The sequence below is a fragment of the Canis aureus genome, chromosome 11, assembly GCF_053574225.1.
Source record: "Canis aureus isolate CA01 chromosome 11, VMU_Caureus_v.1.0, whole genome shotgun sequence".
In the NCBI taxonomy this organism is placed as follows: domain Eukaryota; kingdom Metazoa; phylum Chordata; class Mammalia; order Carnivora; family Canidae; genus Canis; species Canis aureus.
In genome coordinates, this window is record NC_135621.1 from 67,681,510 (window position 1) to 67,704,322 (window position 22,813).

General features: G+C 51.1%; 1 protein-coding gene across 4 annotated transcripts in view; it reads right to left on the reverse strand.

Moving 5' to 3' along the window:
* Positions 1–4,111: 4,111 nt before the first annotated feature.
* The window catches only part of SPRED2 (sprouty related EVH1 domain containing 2), a 115,258-nt gene continuing 96,556 nt past the window's right edge, over positions 4,112–22,813 (reverse strand). For all 4 annotated transcript variants that reach the window (XM_077915659.1, XM_077915655.1, XM_077915656.1 and 1 more), the window contains 2 exons: positions 10,366–10,515; positions 4,112–7,400 (listed from right to left, as the gene is read on the reverse strand). In XM_077915659.1, coding sequence (XP_077771785.1) covers positions 6,735–7,400; positions 10,366–10,515 — 816 coding nt within the window. In that variant the 3' untranslated portion in view covers positions 4,112–6,734. The remainder of the gene's footprint in view (positions 7,401–10,365; positions 10,516–22,813) is intronic.

The following is a 22,813-nucleotide window of genomic DNA, read 5'->3' on the forward strand; positions in this document are numbered from 1 at the left end:
AAACAAAACAAAAAAACTTCCAACCAAGAATTCTCTACCCAGCAAGGTTGTTATTCAGAATCAAAGGAGAAATAAAGACATTTCCAGATAAGCAATAGCTAAAAGAGTTCATCACCACTCAACAGGCCTTATCAGAAATGTTAAAGGATGTCTTTTTTTTTTTAAGTTAATATTTTTAGTAATCTCTACACCCAATGCGGGGCTTGAATCCATGATTCCCAGAGATCGAGTCACATGCTCTTCCAACTGAGCCAGCCAGGGGCCCTTAAAGGGATGTCTTTAGGTTGAAAGGAAAGAGTGCTAATTAGTAATAGGAACATATGAAAATATAAATCTCACTGAAAAAGGTAAATATATGATAAAACAGAATACTGTAATATTATAAAGATTGTGGATTAATTATAAAGCTAGTACAAAGGATAAAAACAGGGGATCCCTGGGTGGCTCAGCGGTTTTGTGCCTGCCTTCGGTCCAGGGCATGATCCTGAAGACCCAGGATCAAGTCCCATGTCGGGCTCCCTGCATGGAGCCGGCTTCTCCCTCTGCCTATGTCTCTGCCTCTCTCTCTCTCTGTGTCTCTCATGAATAAATAAATAAATAAATCTTTAAAAAAAAAAAAAAGGAGTGAAAATGACTATAATAATTAAAGGCAGGGGATCCCTGGGTGGCTCAGCAGTTTAGCGCCTGCCTTTGGCCCAGGGCACGATCCTGGAGTCCCGGGATCGAGTCCCACGTCGGGCTCTTGGCATGGAGCCTGCTTCTCCCTCCTGTGTCTCTGTGTGCCGCTCCCCCTCCCCCCCCGGTCTATCATAAATAAATAAATAAATAAATAAATATTTAAAAAATAATTAAACATATAAAGATGTAAAATGTATTAAAAACAAAGTGGGGGTAGAGTAAAAATGTAGAGCTTTAGAACATATTCAAACTCAAGTTGTTATCAACTTAAAATGGACTGTTGTAAGTTGCCATATGTCAGTTTCATGGTAACCACAAAGCAAAAACCTATAGTGGACACAAAAAAGAGAAAGGAATATAAGTATATCGCTACAGAAAATCATAAAATCACAAAGAAAGCAGGAAAGCACAAAGGAAAAAAGGAACCGAGTAGATACACAAGAGCCAGAAAACAACGAATGGCAATGAGCACATACCTAACAATAATATAGAAATGGACTAAGTTTTTGAATTGAAAGAGTGGTTAAGGACCTATTTTTAAGTAAAAACAACATATACTCAACGTGTGTATAAATGCATAGAAAAGTCCAGAAAAACACACAGGCTTACTTTTGGTGGGACCAGGAGAGTGTTATGGGTTGAATTGTCTCCCCCAAATTAATAATGGAGTTCTTTGCCTTTACTACTTCAGAATTTTATCTGATTTGGAGAACTGAGTCTTTTTTTTTTTTTAATTTTTATTTATTTATGATAGTCACACAGAGAGAGAGAGAGAGGCAGAGACACAGGCAGAGGGAGAAGCAGGCTCCATGCACCGGGAGCCCGATGTGGGATTCAATCCCGGGTCTCCAGGATCGCGCCCTGGGCCAAAGGCAGGTGCCAAACCGCTGCGCCACCCAGGGATCCCGAGAACTGAGTCTTTACAGAGGTAATCAAATTATAAAAAATTCGGTCAGGGATCCCTGGGTGGCGCAGCGGTTTGGCGCCTGCCTTTGGCCCAGGGCGCGATCCTGGAGACCCGGGATCGAATCCCACATCGGGCTCCCGGTGCATGGAGCCTGCTTCTCCCTCTGCCTATGTCTCTGCCTCTCTCTCTCTCTCTCTGTGACTATCATAAATAAATAAAAAAAAATTAAAAAAAAAAATTCGGTCATTACGATGGGCCTTTAATTCAGTGTGACATTTCCTTATAAAAAGGGGGAATTTGGACCCAGACACAGAGGGAAGACAGTATGAACAGGCATAGGGAGATGGCCATTTATAAGCTTGTGTAAAAAGCTTGGAACAGACTCCTCCCTCACATCTTGCGTTTGTGGACTTCTAGTCTCTGTAACCGAGACAACGCATTCCCATGAAGCTACCCAGACTGTACTGTTGAGGCAGCCCCGGCAACCTGACGCAAGGAGGCTCCCGGTTTCATGTTTTCGCAGGATATGACCATTTTTTATAACGACTGTGTGCATTACTTCTATAATCAGAGCATGCCCTTCCTTCAAGTTTTAATTTTGGAAGACGAGAGAAGAGACAAGAGGGGAGAAGAGGCCCCGGTAGGACTATCACACAACTGGTTTTATTCTTCATCAGGAAATAAGGAACGTACCTCCTGCTCCTTGCTCGGTCTCGGCTCCACCCCCACCCCAACACTGCCTTTTGGGGGGTTGCCTTGCTTTGAGGGGACCTCTATCTGAGAAGACTGGTGGGCTGTGATTTGCTAGGTGACAACTGGGGTCTGGTCATGCAAGATGTCACCAGGACCATCGCCCTTCATTCCACACACCTGGCTCGGGCCCGGAGTGTGGGATTTAGGACCATCTCCCCCCACAGATCAGAAAGCCCGAGGAGCCTGCAGTCAGAATGCCTGCAAGCAGCTGGCTCCTTCTATAAGCTCTGGCCCCTCATTCCCGTGGGGTGACGAAGCCACATTAACAAACCACCTTAGGAGTCCCCGTAAGACAGAATTTTCCAATAGTTTTTCCCCTGGGAAGATGTACCTGCTTTTCTGGGGGGTGCCCACTGTTTGGGGGTGTGGGGTGGTGACGAGCAGGGAGGAGCAGAGGTCCGGGCGAGGAGGGCACTGACTTTTACAGGGGTCAAGGCCACCGAAGAGGGCCGCAGGGTTTCAGAAAGCGGCGCTCGGCCAGACCCCGGGCTCCGACCCAGGCCCGTATGCTGAGCCAGGCCTCGCCGTCTCCACGGAACTGCTCAGGGCCCCCGGCCTTCTGGCAAGCTCCACCGCTGGCGCCTGGGCCGTGGACACCTGTGCGAGGGCCGCCGAGGATCCGAGCCGGTTCGGAACTGCAGAGAGGTGAAGGTCTAAATACTCCCAGCCCGTGGCCTCAGCGTCTTGCGCCTCGAGAGCCTGGTCTCGGGTCCCTGGGGTGTCCTCGGGTCTCCAGCGCCAGAACTGCGGCCGGGCCCAGCCTTTGCAGGTGCCCCCCGGCACCCCCCGACGGGCCCAGGCCTGAAAAAGCCAAAGCTCGAGAGGGGACGTCCCTTGGCCACGGGCTAAGGGCCAAGCACTGACGGCGGGGACGGGCCAGCGGGCCCCACTCGGGGTGGGGGGGCTCACCCTGAGGCCGCCTGGTGGGGCCAAGGGCGCAGGGAGGGCTCTTGCCCGGCGGCGCCTTCCGAAGCGCACAAGGGAGGCGAGCGGGGCCGGGCGGGAAGCGCGGCCCACCCGGAGCTCCTCGCGTCCTCGTCCTCCCGTGGCTCTTCGCCCGCTTCTCCACGTCCTCCGGCTCCGGTTCTCTCGGCTCCTGCTCCTCCTCAGGGCCGGTTTCTCCCCGCTCCTGCCTTCCAACCAGCGTCTCCCATGGTTGTGCGCCTTTGCCAGGGGCTCGGAGGAGCTAAAGCCAAGAGGGAGGGCAGGGCCCGCCTCCAGGTCTCCGAGGCCCTGCGCGGCTCCCGAGAGGGGCGGAGCGGAGCCTGCCTGTGGCCCGTGACAGGCCCCATGCTCTACCTGCCCGGGGACTGTCGCTGGAGCCGTCTCGCGTCCAGAGCCCATCTGCGAGGCAAAGCGGGCCTGCGGCCACCGGGCCAGGCCCGCTCGGGGAGGCCAAGGGGCCTGCCGTCCTAGCGCGTCTGCTGTGGGACACCGTCCCCCAAAGCCCCACCCGAGGTTCAGCAGGAATTGGCAGAAAACAGCTCGGAGGAAGTACAGCTGTTCCCTCTGAGGAGCACGCGTGGGGGAGGCCGGGCCCGGGCGACGGGGTGTTCCCGGGCTGTGACAGCAGCATTCCTTTCGCTTGAGGCATCCGAGCCCGAGGAGCGGCAGTTCCCCCGGGAACATGACATAACCGCAGCCGGGAAGGGCCTCCCCAAGCACGACCAGCGGCCCCGCGCCCCGCGCCAAGGAAGCCCCTTCCCAGCGTGGCCAGCGCCGAGGCCCAACCGCCCCCCGGGCCCCACCGGACAAACACCCGAGCCAACGAGCTGATAGGACGTGTCTGTATTTACACGGTACATCTTAAAGCAATGGCTACGTTGGTCATACATATTAGAAACCATAAAAAAAAGTTAAGAACTAAAATGTACATCATACACTTGTATATATATTTTTTACACAGAGGTAAAAAGGCTTATTATAAAAAAATCAATACAACAGGGTTTTTAGTATACAGGTAAAGAATGAATTATGCTTCAGGCACTTTAATTTGTTAATGTGAGCAAATAGCTGGGGGTGGGGGGGTGGGGGGGGTGGGGGGAAGCTTCCAAACAAACCTTTTGGTTAATGTTTTGTTACCACAGATACAAAAATAAAATCTGAATAATTTCTCTCAAATGATTGACGTCAGTAGGCAAAGCTGACTGGGAAAATACTACACACTGTTCAGCTGCAGTGTGGCAATTAGAGACGTATTTACATCGCTGTCCCCATGGCTGTCCTTGCGCCCTCAGCCGCTCGCTGCCTGCTGCCCTCACAGAGCGAACCGTGCGGGCGGAGGAAGGTGCACTAGCAGGACTCTTCAGAGGGTGGAAAGGACAGGGCTGAGTGACTCAACGGGGACTCCAACAACAAAAACCACCAATAAAACCCAAAATAACAACCGCGCGACAGGTAAGTGTGTTCCTAGTGAAATAAATAGGGGCACTTGAACTGAGGTCGGACAAACCTACATTAGTGTTGTGCTTTGTAGAGGAGAGACCTTGAGAGATGCCCTGAGGGAGCGCCTCAGGCGGGGGCCGGGCGGGGCCGGTCTCTCCGCGGGTTTTCCGCGCGGTCTCCAGGCTGGGAGTCGTTCTCGTCTCCTCCATCACCAGACCGACGGCTCGCGGCTCCTCTGCCGAGCTGGCGGCCCAAACCGGTCGCTCCGACGAATGGAAGCGTCTACCGACTAACTCGTGAGCACACGGGGTATTTGCACCGACGATCCGGCCAAGGAAATGTGACGGGTGCTCGGGGAGCCGACAACACTCCACGAGGGTGAGCATGGCTGGCGCGTTCCCGGGGTGATTGGCCGACTGGAAAAGAGTCCCTTTCCTTGAAGACTGCGGTCCCGTGTGCAACAGAGAGGGATGGGGGAAGCGGAGACGCGGAGCAGGCCGAGCCCTCGGCCGGCGGTCAGCACGGGAAGGTCACGGCGGCAGCGCAGCCGGGCGGGCCGGGCCTGCCCCCACGGTCCCGCGACGTTCTGATTGTACTATGCTACGTACCACTCTTCACTTTTCTTCTTTTCTGCAGCAAGGAGATTGGGCTACTCCTTGCACTATATTAGAAAAATACTCTTTTCCAGCTAATGAGAAGCCTCCTACACGGCAAGGCGACAGGTGGACCCAGACTGCCGACCTACCATCTGTGCGCCCGAACTGGCCAGTCTGGGATCGGAGATGCAGGAGAAAGACACTTAGGCATCGGAAGGGTTTTTATATATGGCCTTTTTTTTCCCCCCAAGTATAAACGAAAAAATTTGGTGACGTGAAATTCAGTCCCGAATGAAAACAAATCGGAAACCCACGAACAAAATGCAACCCACCACTCTTCAGGTTTAGGACGTTTAAAATCCACCCTCCCCCCCCCCCCCGCTTTTTTTTTTTTTTTTACAGATAATCGCCAGTGGGCGCGTGGGAGGAAGCTCCTTTAATTTTATTTTCCACAACCGTAGTGTTTCTCAGCTGAAACTCTTTGGAGAACACGGGTGTGTGTGTGTGTGTGTGTGTGTGTGTGTGTGTGTGTGTGTGTGTGACTATTTCGTTTGCAAAACAACGAGCACAATTTCTTCGTTAGTGTTTTCTTCTAATATTGCTAAGTTTTCAGAAGTGGTGGGGAGACAAAATTTTAAAAAGTTCTACCTTAGGGGGGTACCGGGGAGGCTCAGAGAAGCCCGAAATCCTCCTTTTCTAGCCCTGGTCCATGAGGATGCAGATGCAATGCGGTTTAGGGAATTATCCTGATTCACACAAGTTAAATCTGAAGTTAAGGCTCAATTCTTAGTCATTTTTATGGGTGAATGTGTTGCATCAGTAAAATAATAACAGACGGATTTTGGGGGGGGGGAGGGCACAGAAAATGACGATGGGCTGCAGACAGAAACTGCAGCTTACTTGGGAAATTTGGCTTTACAAAAGTTAAAGCGATCTTGTTTTGTGGCAGAAGTCTGTCAGCCAGCTCGCCTCCCGGCCATCGCCTGACTGCAGGTCAGAAGGCTCCTGGCGGGGTTTCATCAACCTGACCTCACGCAGGCGCCAGAAGCGGGGCTCCTGAGCTCGCTGCAGGCCGAACCAGGAGAGTGCGCCGGGGAAAGCCCGCCGCCAGCACGCACCCCAAAGCGGCGGTCCCCACTGCAGGCGCCTGTGCACCAGCAGAGGTGGGGACGAAAGACGTGACATGAACGCACGGAGGAGACCAAGTGATTACGGCTTGTCACTAATACACGAGTGTGTGCGCGGGGGCTCCTTTCCATGGACACTGCGTGTGTGTGGGTGGGTGTGTGTGGGTGTGTGGCCGATGCAGTGGGTGGCTGGGTGGGGGTGGCCGGGGAAGTGCAGAGTCCACCAGGCGGGGCTCCCCTGGCTGGTACCGGGGAGCAGGGAGGAAGGGGGGGAGGAGGGCAACTGAGTCACACGGCCGCTTTGTGCTTCCCCCCGCAGCACCTGCACATCACTCCGCAGTGGTAGCAGGCCCGGAGGGGCAGGTAACAGCACATACAGGGGGCCAGGAAGGACAAGGCAATAAGAGCCATCCACCGGAGGCAGAACTTCTCGTCGCTGGTGTCGCACGAGCAGGGGTCTGTGTAGTCGCCCTCGGGGTCCGACATGCAGTGGTAGAGCATGCTGTCCGCGCACCACATGCAGCTCACCCGGCGGATGCAAGTTCTCACGGCGTCAGGCGCGTCCTGACAGCGGCCCCTCCGGTTCTCCTCGTGGACGAACATGTCCCTGCAGTACTCACAGCGCGAGCGCTCCCCGTCCTCCTTCCGCCGCCGCGACTTGCCCCGGGCCGGCTGGGTCTTGATCACGCCAACCCCACGCCCCTTGGGGTCGTCGCCCAGGCCGAAGTCCGACGAGTCCACGTACGGGTAGTTGTAGTCGTGCTTGGGGACCTCGCCCTTGGCAAAGCGCACGTAGGAGTCGGTGTCGTCCGCGGGCTCCGGGGCCTTGCCACGCACGGGCGCGTGCCGGTAGTCCTCGTAGCCCGTCAGCCAGGTGCGCTCCCGGGGGTTGATGCGCACAATCTCCTCGTCGTCGTCGGGGAAGCTCACCTGGCGGTAGGGCCTGGGCATCGGCTGCCCGGGGACAAGCAAACACACACGGTGTTACAGCGGCCGCAGGGCGGGGAGGGAGGCCGAGGAGGAAACAGCCCCCCACCCTGTGTACCCCTGGCCTTGACAAAGCCATTCCTGGGGGGGAATGGGGGTGGCAGTGGGACCAAAACCAACCAAACACCCAACAGACACACCTGTCCTGTCATTACCGCACATCCCCGAGGTCATGGGGTATTTCAAGGTGTCATCCTCAACCCATTCCCGGGGCCCCGAAATTTCTTTTCCCCCTTTTGTTGAGGGTATGACCCTCTAAGGTGGGCAAGTGTGCAGACTGTGGGGAAAAAAATGTACTTTGAATATTTAGACCTGAAGACACCATATGGAGAAGCGGAACTTGGGAGGCCTTCCCTAGGAAGCCTAAGGTGCCAGGGAGCACGGTCCGGATTTCTGACAGCCTAGTGGAGTTTGACCTGTTTTTGTACAGCATGTTCTTTTGTTAAGATGGTTTTTTTTGGGCAGCCTGGGGTGGCTCAGCGGTTTAGTGCTGCCTTCAGCCCAGGGCGCGATCCTGGAGTCCCGGGATTGAGTCCCACATCAGGCTCCCGGCATGGAGCCTGCCTGTGTCTCTGCCCCTCTCTCTCTCTCTCTCTCATGAGTAAATAAGATCTTTAAATAAAAAATAAATTGAGGGATCCCTGGGTGGCGCAGCGGTTTGGCGCCTGCCTTTGGCCCAGGGCGCGATCCTGGAGACCCGGGATCGAATCCCACATCGGGCTCCCGGTGCATGGAGCCTGCTTCTCCCTCTGCCTGTGTCTCTGCCTCTCTCTCTCTCTCTCTGTGACTATCATAAAAAAATTAAAAAAAAAATAAATAAATTGATATAACCTTTATTAAAAAAAAAAAAAAAAAGACGGGCTTTCCCCCCAGTAGAACCGAAAAATATTGGCGTGCACGGCCTGTGGTAAGGGGAGCACATGTGGGTATCTGTGTGTGTGATATGTGCACACCAGGTCACAGTACAGAATGCATTTTGCACTGTGGGTCATGCTCAGAAAAGCAAAAAATAAAAAATAAATAAATAAAAAATGCTAGGAGCTACCATACGGGGGTATCTTGTCATCTGGTGGGGAAGAGGCAGGAAGGGTAGGAGTGCAGATCTGCAGGCTGTCTGGGGTTTGGATCCTGCCAGGATCTCACAGATGGTGAGGGGCAAGCTGTAACGTGAGCCCAGGCAGGCCAGACCCAGAGGCCCCCACCGCCGCCTCCTGCAGGCGACAGAGTCATCTCGGAGCCAGTCCTGCTGTGGCTTCTGGCAAGGCCCTGTCCAGGGGGGCAGGCGCTGAACACACGGTTACCAGAGAGACGCAGGTAAGCCTGCCCGTCCCAGGCACCTTCGTTGGGACAGAGTGAGATTTCATACCCCTGAGGTCCTTTGGGTGTGAAGGCTTTTTAAGGGGTGGGGAGAACATAGCTCTGGATGAACCCACTGAAGTAAAATTCAGACTTTGGAATGTCCTAGTAAGTCGCTAAGCCTCAGATTCTTGATCAAAAAGCACAGGGCTAATCTATACACGCTGCGCACCCAGAACCTGTGGCACAGGGTGTGGCTGACACCTGCTGCCGTTATCGTCATTAGGATACTGCCACCGAATTTACCACGTGGTAGTTACGTTTATCCATCACTCCCACCACACTGTGCGCTCCTTGAGGGCAGGGGCCACGTCTCACACACACTGCCTGATTCCTATTAGATTCTAGACCGTTTCACAGACGTTGGAAAAACCACAATCTTAAATCAATCAAAACAAATCCTGGGAGCAGAAGAGGCTTTGCTAATTATTCTGCAAAGTAAGGAGAGTCAATTAAGGTCAATTAATTCCCATCTATAGCTCCCGTAATGTGGTTTTTAAAAAGAACATTTAAAAAAAAAAAAAAAAAATTTTATGCCAAAATATTAGGAAGCACACAGTAAGATTTTTATTTATTCATGAGAGAGACAGAAAGAGAGGCAAAGGGACAAGCAGGCTCCATGTGGGGAGCCCGACGCGGGACTTGATCCCGGGTCTCCAGGATCAGGCCCTGGGCTGAAGGCGGTGCTAAACCGCTGAGGCACCTGGGCTGCCCAGATTTACAGAAGTGTTAAAAAAAATCATTAGGGCAGCCCAGGTCGGGCTCTCGCGTCGGGCTCCCTGCACGGAGCCTACTTCTCCCTCTGCCTGGGACTCTGCCTCTCTCTCTCGTTCTGTGTCTCTCATAAATAAATTAAAAAATCTTAAAAAAAAAAAAAAGTTCTGTAAATCTAGCTTTACATTAAAAACAAAACAAAAAAATCCCCTCACTGCCCTATGTTGCTTTTTTTTCTTTTCCAAGCAGACTGGTGGCCGCATCACCCTCCACGGGCACCAGTCCATGTCCCACAGATTGGGAACCTGCTCTGCAGAACGGCCACTCGGTAAATATTTGTTGAATTACTGAATTCCAGACTCCAGCTACGTCTCCCCAAGCAAGCCTGGGCCTGCCGCCTGCAATGCCAGGGTGCCTGAGCCAAGCGGACGGCATTCCTTACTCCTGATCCTGGCTCTGGGCTTTCACACAAAGCCAGGAAGCCCTTTGGACAGAGGAGCTCGGGAGGCAGCAGGACACCCTGGGTGAGCACACGCTTGCATCTGTCACTTGTTCTGTCGAGGACTCTAAGCCCTTAGCCTTCTCCTCGGTACACTGGGGAGGGCGAGGACCTGCCGTGGGGTGATTCGTGAGGATTCAACGAGATGAGCACATGAAAGGCTTATTAGCACGGGGTCTGGCACGCGTGTACACGCACACACACGAGGAAGTAAGGAGGAGTGGCTGCCGCCACCATCCATGCGAGAAACGGAGGCTGCCTGGGCTTGAGCGCCGGGGCACGGGGAAGGGGACGGGGACGGGGCCGGTCCAGACTCGGGAGGCATCCACCCCGCACCCTCAGAGGAGCCCGACTGCCACGCACCTGTTCGAGGTGATAGTGGTCCGTGGGGTAGGAGTCGTGCAGGTGGCCCAGGGTATAAATCCTCCGGTGCTCACAGGATGTGGGAGAGGAGATGGTCCGAGTAGGCTGTTCCCTCTTCTGGGAGGAATTAGAAGAACTGTCTGTAGCTGTCTGTGTAGAGGGAGGTAACCAAGGGTTAATTAAAACAAAAACAATAACCAAACCCACATAGCAAACCCTAACACGCCGTCTACCCACACTTGCGGTGTCTTGCTGGACTTCCCGAAATCTGGAGTTTATCTTGGCTGTGGGAGGCAGAAGGACCCCTAAGGGGCCAGATTGTCTAAACATGATGTGGCTGGCTCAAAGGGCAGGGAAAGCCAGCCACCCAACCCTGGAAAGTTGGGTTTGTTTTCTCAAATGTGGGAGCAGTCACCGGGCTTTGCGGGGAGAGGGCTCGTTACACCAGGCCTCCTGCGGGTGCGTCCCAGTTTGATCAGGAACGGTTACCCCATCTGCAGCCCTGAGTGCATGGTACTCTGGTGAGTGCAGGGGAGGCAAAAATCAAACCCAAATGTTCCTGTGTGGAGCTAATCCCAGCCTGGGAAAGTCTCAGAAATAAGGATATCTCAAGGGTATCGTGGGCATCGGCTTTCCAGGAAGAAATTTGGTAATCTCTGGGTTGAAGGCAAGCCTTGGGGGTCACTGTGAGCTGGAAAAAGAGAGCGAGAGAGAGGATGGATCGCACGGGAATGACGGTCCCTGCCTGTTGGTGGTTAAGTGCAGATCTGCTCTCCCGCTAGAAGCGATGGGTCAGACTGGAGGCTCAAGGACAATGTCTGTGGAAGGTGATCAGATACTGGGATGGACTGTGGCCACCACCCTTACAACCAGGAATCAGAACCCCTTCCTCCCTTGGCTTCTCAGGATCACAGTTCCTTTTCTCCCCCCAGTCAATGAAAAGGTTTTCCTTGTATCCGGGGGTCCTATTTCTGGCAAATACTAAGGCACTCCTAGCTCTTGCTTCTCAACCTCATATTCCCGTGGTCTCCTTTGCTTATTTATTTATTTATATATATATATTTTGTTAGCATCCTGTATCTTTTTGGGGGCAAGGGTAAAACAGACAAATGAAAGTTATTTTTATACCCTCACCCCCAACTTCTAAAGTAATGCCTAGAAAAATGGGACAAGTATTTAGGACAAAGACACCTGTATTCCCATTATGCGACTACTGTTAATTTTTAAAACTTGGTGGACATGTGCAGCACCTCTTTGGGGACCCAACCCTTCTGATTCTTTTTTTCCCCCCTCTCATCCTTTTTGGTCCAAGTGATGCAGAGCTGACACCTGTTTCTCATCTCTCAATCCAGAGTGACTAATTCAGATAGAGATTTATGGTCCACTCCGACGCAATAAGAGATTTTTTTTCACTGAGATCAGAAAAGATGCTGTCTTTATCTCTGAAGTTAAGTTCGAAGGGTCCTTCTAGGTCAGAACTCAGGGAAGAATTCTTCCTTGAATCCCAGTAACAAGAATTTTTACTTTTTCCTAAACTCCGTCCTGTTGTTCAGCTCTCTCCGCTCTTGCCTCACGTCTTCGGGGGTACTGACTGCCCCCCCTCTTAATACGCAGGTGGTCGTAGAGCACACGGAACAATAAGGCAAAGAGCTCTTAACTGTCCCGGACTGTACAGGTGCACACGGCGAGCGGGGCCCGGGGAGCACAGGCGCAGGGGGTACTGTGTCCACGTCGCCGGCGGGACAGCACACTGGGACCTGTCGACCTGGCCAGGCGGCCACCCCTGATCTCCACGGCCCGCGAGGGACGGCCATCCCCACACGGCTGCTTCGAGGTCGCGCCAGCCCTTTCCCATGCCTGCTCGCAGAGGGCTTTTGCTGAGGTTCAGGGGTACAATGTCTCCAAGTAAAGAGCCTGCTTTAGGCAAACCCAGGAGCTAAGGGGATGATGTCTCATCATACAAAGGTTCCTAAAGATCTCAATAAACACTTCCCGGTGAGTAGGCACAGGCCCTTCAGCGTGATTCAAATCTCAAGGGCTAAATTCTGAAGCTGCGCCCCGCGTGGCCATCCTCTCTCGGGTTAGAAGCTAGCCTACTGAGCACACACGGTACTGTGCACCTCCGCTCGCCTCCTGTGTTAATCATCTGTTCACTCCCCCACCCTGTTTTCTGTGACCTTTGTCCAGGTTCACGATGTGTAGAAAGGAGGCACACCCGGGTTTCCCTAGCGCTCATCAGCCAACCAGCAATGCCACCCCTAATGCACTCCACCTACCTCCCCAACCTCGAACAGCCTCTTCCCACCGCACAGTCAAGTGCAAAGCTTCCTGGAAGCCATCAGGGAACGAGAGACCGAGCAGCGCCTCTGAGTCTCTCCTCATCTGATGGTGAATCTTTATGGGGATGCAAGGAGGACGGAGAGCTCTGAGGCGTGCCCACTGCTCACCGCCTTCTGCAGGCAGCGCTGAAGACCATGCCTGGACGGTGGTGGGTGAGCACGGACTCTGGCAAGGAGGGCATGTGGGACAGGCTCCATTAAGGCCGGCGCTTATTCCACATCTACACCATTAGCTAGACCTTGCCACACAGTGAGTGTGACCTACAAACCAAAGCAATGTGCTAGGAGGGCACCTCCAACGAACAAGGGGGGAGATCCTCTTCTTCACATGTACCTTTTCTTTTCTTTTTTTTAAATTAAGTAATCTCTATGCCCAACGCGGGGCTCAAACTCATGATCGTGAGAGCAGGAGTCACATGCTCTACCTACTAAGCCAGCCAGACGCCCCATCCACGTGTACTTCAGACCCGATTCTCCGAGCTATAACTCCGCTTGGAATTGCCACACACACACTGGAGAAAAGCAGCCCCCCATGAGCTACACACAAACACACTCCATCGGATTCCTGGAACGTCGGTTGTTTGTGCACACCAGCCCATGACACCTACCAACCTACCAATCTGGCAGCTCCACCTTCGACTCTACCAGGCTCTGGCTGCTTTTAAGCTCACCTTGCTCTTTCCAGGGGTTGCCTCTTTTGAGGGTTTGAGCTCAAGAAGAACAGAGGTAGAAGCTGCAGACTGAGGTTTCCCCCCACACGGGGACAGGTGCTGCTGCCTCATGGGAGCCCTTGGGTAACATGACCCAGCGAGCATGGCCATCGCCACGTGCAAAACGTAGCCTCCGAAAAATCTTGCCTCTGGGTTGGACTCTGACTCAATGCCCAGGCCCATTATTCAAAAGACACCCAACTGAGCAGTTTGTGACCTAATATGAGGTGCTGAACAACAAAATGCAATGGAATAATCTAATGCTAAGTAACAAGGTCTTGGCTCAGGAAGACTGGATGTGAGTCATCCTCTAATTAAAAGTTGTGTGATCTAGTTCAAGGTAAGAAGCTTTGTGTGGCCTGGTGTTAAAGCTCTCTACTAGGGTGGAAAGCTGAGGCAAGACTTTGACAAGGAAGAACCTAGATGGAATAGGAGCGGAGAAAAGGAACACAGGGAGGGTCTCGGAGCAAGAGTCAGGGCATATAAGAGGGGTCCTGCCTACCTTAAAATCAAGGAAAGAGAGACAAGGGGCCTGATCCAATCTACTCTGCCTGTGACACTCATTCCTTCCCTGGAAGGTTTTGGGGTTTTAGGGACTGGGTGCTTTGTGGGCTCAGACACACAAGGTGACGGGCCAGGGGCAAGGCTAAGTGGCTTCCATTCTAGACGCCTGGACAACCCAGAGCAAGGCTCAGAGGAAGAGAAAAAAGGGTTCAAGTTGCCCAGTGAACATCTAATAAAATTCCTCAAAAAGAGCAAGCTTCCCATGGCCAGACCCTGCAGGCATAAACAGTACTTATTTTGAGAATTCAGCTATTTCTTTTAATTCCCCAGAATTTAACAACGAATGAGAGAAAAATACCAGAGCTTCAAAAGTTGACGCAGACTTCTTCCGAATAACTGACTTTAGGGTTACAGTATCGGACAGTCCATCAAAACCCGAAGTGCAAAGGACACTGAGCCGAGGCTGCCTGGAGTGGGTGGAAACCGGAACGAATGGGGGAAGGAGAAGATCCAGGTCTCCCGTAAACCCGTGGCTGGCTCCCTCCTACTGCACAGGCGTATTTTTACAAGACAGGATTTCTTACTCTTGGAACCTTGGCTAGTCTTCCCTTTCCTTGGGTTTCCCTGGGAGTTCTTAGAAGCACATGCATCTGTTCACATGCCCAAGGTCCCGGAATGGGCCTCCTTCATCTGGGAGGCCAACCTCTTTGACCCAAGGGAAGCTCAGAGAAGGAAGGAGGGAGAGAACCAAAAAGCCAGAGCAGCTGAGGAGGCAGTTTGCTTAAATTACCATCCTGGGATGGAATCCTGGCTGTTGACCAAGGGCTTTTGGGGGCATTCAGGGTGGGTCAGATGATGCATTTCAAAGTGAAACAAGTGTTTTCAAGGCTATGTGCATCCCTTCAGCTCCCCTTGGGTTTTCCTACTGAATCTTTGTTTTTTCCAAAAGAAAAGCAGCAGGAAAAGAAGAAAAAAGGAAAAGAAAACGCTGCTTAGGGAAAAGACATGCCCAGGGCTGTTCTTTCAAGGACACTTGGAGTGTGTGTCCTATTCCATCTATCTGTGACTGTGAGGAGGTTGGCAACTGGCAATTTCCTTCTCCGTCTTGGGGATGGAGACAAATGGGATGAACCCCACCTTCAGGAAGACAAATAAGGACAGTCCCTTCATCCCCGTGTCCCTAGGAACACACGCGAGGAGAAGAAAACACAGGACACAAGGAGCAACCGTGTCAGGAGGTTAAGAGGCCAATGTGTTTTAAACAAGACAAAGAAAACTGAAAACTGAAGTTAAGAAATGCTGAAGGAGCCAGACCACCTCGCCCAGAAACCCTACAGCCAGGTTCTGCACAAACTGCAGGGTAGAAAGAGAACGGACTCCAAGCCAGGTTATAGGCCATATGTCTCGGACAAGCTGTTGGATTTCCCAGGGCCTCAGTTTCCTCACGTGTAAAATAAGGGGGAAGGGGGACGCCTGGGTGGCTCAGCGGTTGAGCACATCTGCCTTCGGCATAGGGCGTGATCCTAGAGTGCCAGGATCGAGTCCCACACATCAGGCTTCCTGCATGGAGCCTGCTCCTCTGTGTCTCTCATGAATAAATAAATTAAATCTTTAAATCTTTATGGAATCCTTCCCTTTTATTATTTTTTAAAAAAATATTTTATTGGGCAGCCCCGGTGGCGCAGTGGTTTGGCGCTGCCTGCAGCCTGGGGTGTGATCCGGGAGATCCGGGATCGAGTCCCACATCGGGCTCCCTGCATGCCTCTCTCTCTGTGTGTCTATGAATAAATAAAATCTTAAAAAAAATAATAAAAAATATTTTATTTATTTATTCATGAGAGACACAGAGAAGCAGAGACACAGGCAGAGGGAGAAGCAGGCTCCATGCAGGGAGCCCAATGGAGGACTTGATCCCGGAAGCCCAGGATGACGCCCAGAGCCAAAGGCAGATGCTCAACCGCTGAGCCACCCAGGCGTTCCCCCTCCCCCGGCCTCCCCTCCTCTTAAGAACATCAGAGGTCCCAGGGGTTTGACCAAGACTGTTGCACTTCACTGATCTGAAGGCCACAGACTTCCTTCAGATTGATCAAGTATAATTCTTGTCTTATCTGCAGATGCTGCTGCTATTTTACATTTTTAAAGGGCGCTACCTAGTAGTTATGACCACAATTTGTATTATTTGTACTGCAATCCGCCACCAAAATAGAGCTCAACAGCTGATGCAACCAACGCAATATTCGACCTTCTTTCCATTGCAAGGGCTTCTCTCTCTCTCTTTTTTTTTAAAAAGTATGTACATGCACTAAATATAAAGTATACCATGCCTCCCAACCTCGGGCCGGGCAACGAGAGCAATGACACGAGACTCTGGACACTTTCTGCTTCTCAGAAGACAGTAAACTGCACAGTTGAGCGCCTCAGAAGGCTTCTGGTTCAGGTGGCTTAATGAGCTGTTGTTTCCAACTCTTCAGTAAAGCACGCCTTTCCCCTCAGCACCTGCTAGACCCACAGACCTATGGCCAACCCTTTTTCCTTCACTAAACAGGGCGTTGTCACCCATTTTGTCAGCACGTCTTTGGGAACAGGTAGCAACACTAGCTCACCTGCCCTAAGGGCCTACAGAGGTTCCAGGTGTCCTCTTCTAAAAAGGCAAGAAATCAGCCAGACACGGGCTCTTGCGTGGCCCCAGCAGGCAGGCAGTGTAGGTCTAAGAAGCAGCTGCAGGAGCGGGGGAAAGACAGGACTCTGTCCTCAGACTCGAGGACATTCTCCTCTCTGGGACCCAGAGGATAAAGTGGGCATTCTTTCATTGTGAAGAAACAAAACAAAATTCCCACTCATTGAAAATAATAGTCTTTATGTCTCTAAATTCTGAAGTTAGGTGAAATTTTACTGTGAAAGGAAAGGACTCTGATACACACACCCACAGCTTGGCTTCGCTGGAAGGGCTGAGGGGCTGGTAGCAGGGATGGGGGGCTTCAGGGAACCCTGAACAGGTATGAGCTCTGTATGAAGGAGTCAAACGGAAAGAGCAGTATCCTGCTAGCCACGGCCTAAAGAGACGAGATGCGATGCATATAAATGAAGAAAGACGCAAGTGGGAGGGCTACCAAGTGCCTTTGGGCTTCCTGAGTGGAGAGCATTGCCAAGCTTTTGTCTGAGCCCTAGACATAGTAATTGCTTTAATTTAGCCACCTAGGTATCAGGCGTTGAATAAAAAAAGATCCTCCCCTTCCTAGGCAATGTGAGCTTGATAGTTACTGTCATTTAGAAGATAAAGCAGCTCCCACCCATCTTTCGGAGACCTTCCAGCCACCCTGCGCAGTGCTGGGTCTCAGCCAGTAGCAGTTACGGGACCTGCTTCCTGGTGTCGACCACAAAGCCTATGGCGGCCCCTCCCAAAACATTTTTGCTTTTCTTACTAAACCACCAGAGACCAGTTTCACTAGCTGAACTCCGTAGCAGTAGCCTACGTTTTCAACCTACTTTCTCTTTTATGTCGCCTCTCCGCCATCCTACTCAGCCCAATCCCTGGACTCCAGAGGCGGAGGCAACAGGAAACAGCTCTGAGCAACTGGTCATCTACAATGAGACTGAGGCTTCCAAGCCGGGCCAAGGGGGACCTCGGGCCTCCGCCGAAGCTGAAGTAGTTTTGAGCCGAGGCGCTAGTTGAAGAGGCCATCGTTCAGGAAGCTGCTCTGCAAGTAGGGGATCTGGTGTATCTAGTAAGAACAATTTATTGAAACTTAGTGAACAAACACTTCCTTTTCTTAAAATTCTCTGAAAGGCGACAAGCAGATGTGAAGTTTGCATTCTGGGTGGGCAGAGTATGGAACTGAGTCACACTGAGCCTTGGTGATTTTATCTGCAGAAACGGAAGTGTCAGTATGTCCCTCACAGGGTGGCTGCGAGGACCAAGTACAGTCACGTATGTGGGAAGTGCAGGGCAAGGTGCCAGGGGTAGCTCCACACCGCAGTGCCTTGCCTTCCCCTCCCCTGGGCCAGCAAATAGAGGCTCAAAGGAAATACATTCACCTTTAGAAGGGTTTTTGTTTTTTTTGTTTTCTTGAAGATTTTACTTATTCATGGCAGACATAGAGAGAGAGAGAGGCAGAGACACAGGCAGAGGGAGAAGCAGGCTCCATGCAGGGAGCCCGACGTGGGACTCGATCCCGGGTCTCCAGGACCACGCCCTGGGCCAAAGGCAGGTGCTAAACCACTGAACCACCCGGGCCTCCCCACCTTTTAAAGGGTTTAAGTCCAAAGGATCAGTGACTCACAGTTAACTACTCGCAGAACCAAGTCTGGAATAAAGGCCTCTCCTTAGCTACCAAACTCCACACACTCAGGGGTCACACACCACTTTGCAGAAAATCAGTAAACGAACCCCACTTACTACCAAATCGGTAGGTTTACCTTCAGTTTTAATGTCAGGATGGATTAGTTGGGAAAAAACTTTAAGAAAAAGGAAACACAGCATGCTGCAATCTTCTGCTTCTGTAACTGAAAACTTAATAATTACAAAACACAATGAATTCATTTTTTTTTCCTACTAAAATCAAGAATGAGGGACGCCAGGATGACTCAGCGGTTTAGTGCCTCCCTTCATGCCCAGGGCGTGATCTCAGGGTCCTGGGATCGAGTCACGTCGGGCTCTCTGCATGGAGCCTGCTTCTCCCTCTGCCTGTATCTCTGCCTCTCTCTTTCTCTCTCTCTCATAAATAAATAAATAAAATCTTTTAAAAAACCCAAGAAGAATGAAAGCAAGCACAACTTGCGAATACTCAAAAGCCCATCTAGGACAATAAAACAAATTGCTTCTTAGTACTTTGGTTTCAAACGTTTGCTCTAGCCATGGTTTATAAAACACCTGGGGTGGATGGGAGGCGCCTGGGATGTCATTAGGGACAACTGCTCTGAATAGCCAGAAAGTAATAAAATGCAGCTTGTAGTAAACAGGATGTCAAGGGTTCAGGCATAGGGCATGAGGAAGGACCAAGTTTTCCAGTCTAGGCAAAACATGGCTGGAAGCGGACGATGTTGTAAAAGCCATGACTTTTTTCCTATGTGAAGGAGGGCTGCCTGCCTAAAGTATGATGAAATGCCAAACGTAATCCAAATACCAGCCTTCTTCAACCGGCTTCTAGGAGAGATGTTAGACCCACGCACAGTGACGCGGGTTATTCTTCCCAATTCTGCAAAGGATGGAACACAGGTTAGTACCATTCTAGGTACACGGGAGAGAAGTGATCTCATTACATAGGACGGATGCCTTGAGGCACAAGGCTTAATTAGGAATTGCAACTGAGAAGGGCTGCCCGAATCCAGAAACAATACTCGGGTGGTGGTAGTAAAAACCTAGAAGGCAGGGGAAAAAACAAAATCGAGACCTTACATACGGTAGGCTTTCCTATGGTCAAGCTTTGAGGTGCTATTTTGGGGGACCGCTGGGCTCCAAGTCTGTCACATGAATGGGCCACACAGGGCACCGCTCATATATTTATCCTCTTTTTTTTCTCCCCTTTCCAATTTGGGTCCAAGAGAACCCTAAAATATAACGCCTGTATTTGGCTGTTGTCTAAAAAATAGAACAGCTGAAATATCATAAATATAATTGTTCAGCAGAGGAAGAGCAAAATAGCAGTGGTGAGCTGGAAAGGCTGGGGGGTGGCGTGCACGGCTCCTGTGCCATGAGCTGGCCGCGGGGTCCTCGGCAAGTCACCCGGTGGACTCTGAGCTGCTTCCACGGCCCAGGCCGTAAAATGAGGCGAAGCCTATTTCATCTGCCCGAAGGAAGCAGGCTGGCTCATGTGATAGGAACTCCAAATCCCTTCCAATTCTGAGACCTGTAATTCTAAGGAGTTGGCATGTCTACCGCTAACCTCGCCTGCCCGCAAGCCAAACATTTCCAGCTAATTATTTGCACGGTGGACATACTGCTTCCCAGCACCAGGCGGAGAAAGCAGAGCGAAGAGTACCTCAAGGGCTGCTGCATCTCTTTAGGTCTTTACTTTTTTTTTTTGTTTTTGTTTTTTTTTGTTTTTTTTTTTTTTGTTTTTTTTTCTTTAGGTCTTTAAACCCTTGACAAGGGGTAACGAGGATCGCTGGAACTTCTCGATTCTACTTTCTCCCTTGACCTCCTGGCCCCTGTGCTGAGAAAACCCTGGCATTCTTTTTTTTTTTTTTTTAATCAATACACGTTTATCATTTAATATCACCAATAGTAGTTTTGCCCCTCCCTATCTCTGCTTGTGCACCAGAGAAAAACACACTTCCAATTCAAATCCTTGTGGCTCCTTCTTCTCGTGCTTCTCTCCAAGTTTTTGTTTTCTTTTAAAGATGTATCTATTTATTTGAGAGAGAGAGAGAACAGGAGAAGGGGCAGAGGGAGAGGGAAAGTATCTCAAGCAGATTCCCTGCAGAGCGGAGAGCTACTGGCGGGGCTCCATCTCTTGACCCGGAGACCATGACCTGAGCCAAAATCAAGCGTCAGACTCTTAACCGACTGAGCCATCCAGGTGCCCCTCCACTGTTTTTAATGCTGTGTGGTTCGTTATATAGGATTTTTTCCTGATTTGCAGAGTTAGTTATTATTTCAGGACTTCTTATTATGGAAGATGAAGACTTAGCTATTTTATACACCCCCAAGTATCTGTCTATAAAGCAAATATTTCCCTAATCCTCCAGCTTTAGAGCCAGAATCCAGCCACTCAGCACAATGACAGCTGAAGCAGGGACAACACTTGACTGCAGATTCTAGATTAGCCTGCTCTAGAAGTATGTGTCCATATACACTACAGCTGCGTTCTCCCCAGATCGCATTAAAATTATCCTTGTCTATCTATGAAGATGCTAGTAACAATTAAAAAATAATCTTAGACTCTGGCAGCAATAAATAAACCACTGGGTTTTATGGACCCAACCCTACGAAACAGGATTTGGGAAAATTCTTCATTAAATGGCCATAAAACACAGAGCGGTTCTATACAGTCCATTGTTTCTACTTCTCCTCTCCCCCCCCACCCCAAACCCCTTTTCTGGTACATTTCAAATCCTCTGGCCTCGGAGTCCTCAACTGTGGGAAGCTGGGAGGAAGGGAGTCCTAAGCTGGGGACCAAAGCAGCTCAGCCTATCCAGGGAGCTAAAGTGTTCCTATCTCAGGCCGACAACGGGCCTCCTCCGCGAGATACGCCAAAGCACATGTCTTTTCTGCAGGACAAAAGCACAAGAGCGGGAACAGACTTGAGGGTCTCTCCATTCCGTCTCCCCAGCCCTGAAATGAAAGAAACTAGAAGCTGTCGGTCAGAGGCACCAACAAGAGTATGCCAACCCTTAGCAATGCCAAAAAATACTGTTAAACAGAATGCTAACCTGTTGTTGTTGTTTTATATTTTTTGCATTACTCATCTTCCAAATTTTACCAAATGGCTGAGACCTGATACCTGCATACGTAATGCCAGGCACACCCTTGCCACATAAGTATTTGTGTTCACCTCTGCCAGTCACTATGACTGAGGTCCCCATGAGCAGAGGGCCCAGGGTGAGACCGTGTTGCAAGGGGGAAAGAGTCAACGGAAGGGCAAGAAGCCTCAGGAGCAGTCAAAAGCTTCAAGGGACTGACAATGCTAATTGTTCAGCTCCTCTTTGTAGACACAGCAGAAAACACAGCTAGAAAAACAGGACACAAAGCTACCAAGAATCCCTGAAAAATCACCCAACTTTGCAGGGCCTCCCAGGATAACAATAAGGCAAATGAACAGGGACGCCTGAGTGGCTCAGCAGCTGAGCATCTGCCCTCGGCTCAGGGTGTGATCCTAGAGTCCCGGGATCGAGTCCCGCATTGGGCTCCCTGCATGCAGCCTGCGTCTCCCTCTGCCTCCCTCTCTCTCTCTGTGACTCTCATGAATAAATAAATAACATCTTAAAAAAAAAAAAAGGCAAATGAATACAATACGTAAACCTCTGACTGTTACACACTGTATCTGAGGCTCAGATCACCTGTTTATAGAGAACTTTTAGACCAAAGCTTTATAGGATTGCTGAGACTATAGTGGTGAATATCCTGCTTCTAATTAATAACGATTCAGTCATTCAGCAAATAAAAAATTTAAAAACAGAAAAAGGGCAGGCTTTCAAGTGGCAGGACAGGAATCGCCATCTGAGTGCTTTGGAATTTTAAAGGAGACCAAACAACTGTAACTGACGGGAGGGAGAACTATTAGGACGCAAGAATAAATCAACAGCCCAAACTCAGAAAATCAGAAAGGCCACTCATCGGGAGCCTCTGCTGGTGGCTCTGGCAGGAAGCACGTGGACACAGAGCAGGCTGGTGGCATCGGACAGAACGGACAGGCACGGGGACACGGCGGGGGCGACAGCAGGTGGCTACGTGTCCACACACCAAGCAGGGCACTGATGTTCCTCTGAGGAATCACAGCCTGGTTTCACAATCCTGAGGAGTCAGGAGGACAAGCTGGTTTGGGGGGTCAGCAGGAGGGCTGGGAAAGTGTGAGCAGGGACAGCCCGCGCTCGGTGAGCGCCCAACAGCTCCAGGGGGAGTTGGGGTGTCTCTTCCTCCACTGCTTCCCACCGTAGAACACGCATCAACACACTGTCTGCAACGTCCTGTGCTCCTTCCTGCCCCAAGGAATCCCCTGAAGCAGACGGAACCCCCTGGCGCTCGGGGCAAAGACAGACCCCTCCACCACCATTCCTCAAGTTTCAACCTTACACACACTGTTCTCCCAGAAAACCCTCATAATCCTGGTCCATCGTGTTGTTCAGAAGGTCTTCTCGCTGTTTATACTCTATCCGTACTGCATGAGCCCCAAGTTCTCAGTATCTGTCCCATCAAGAAGTTTTAGATGACAAGAAGCTTCGGGAAGCCGTGGACGG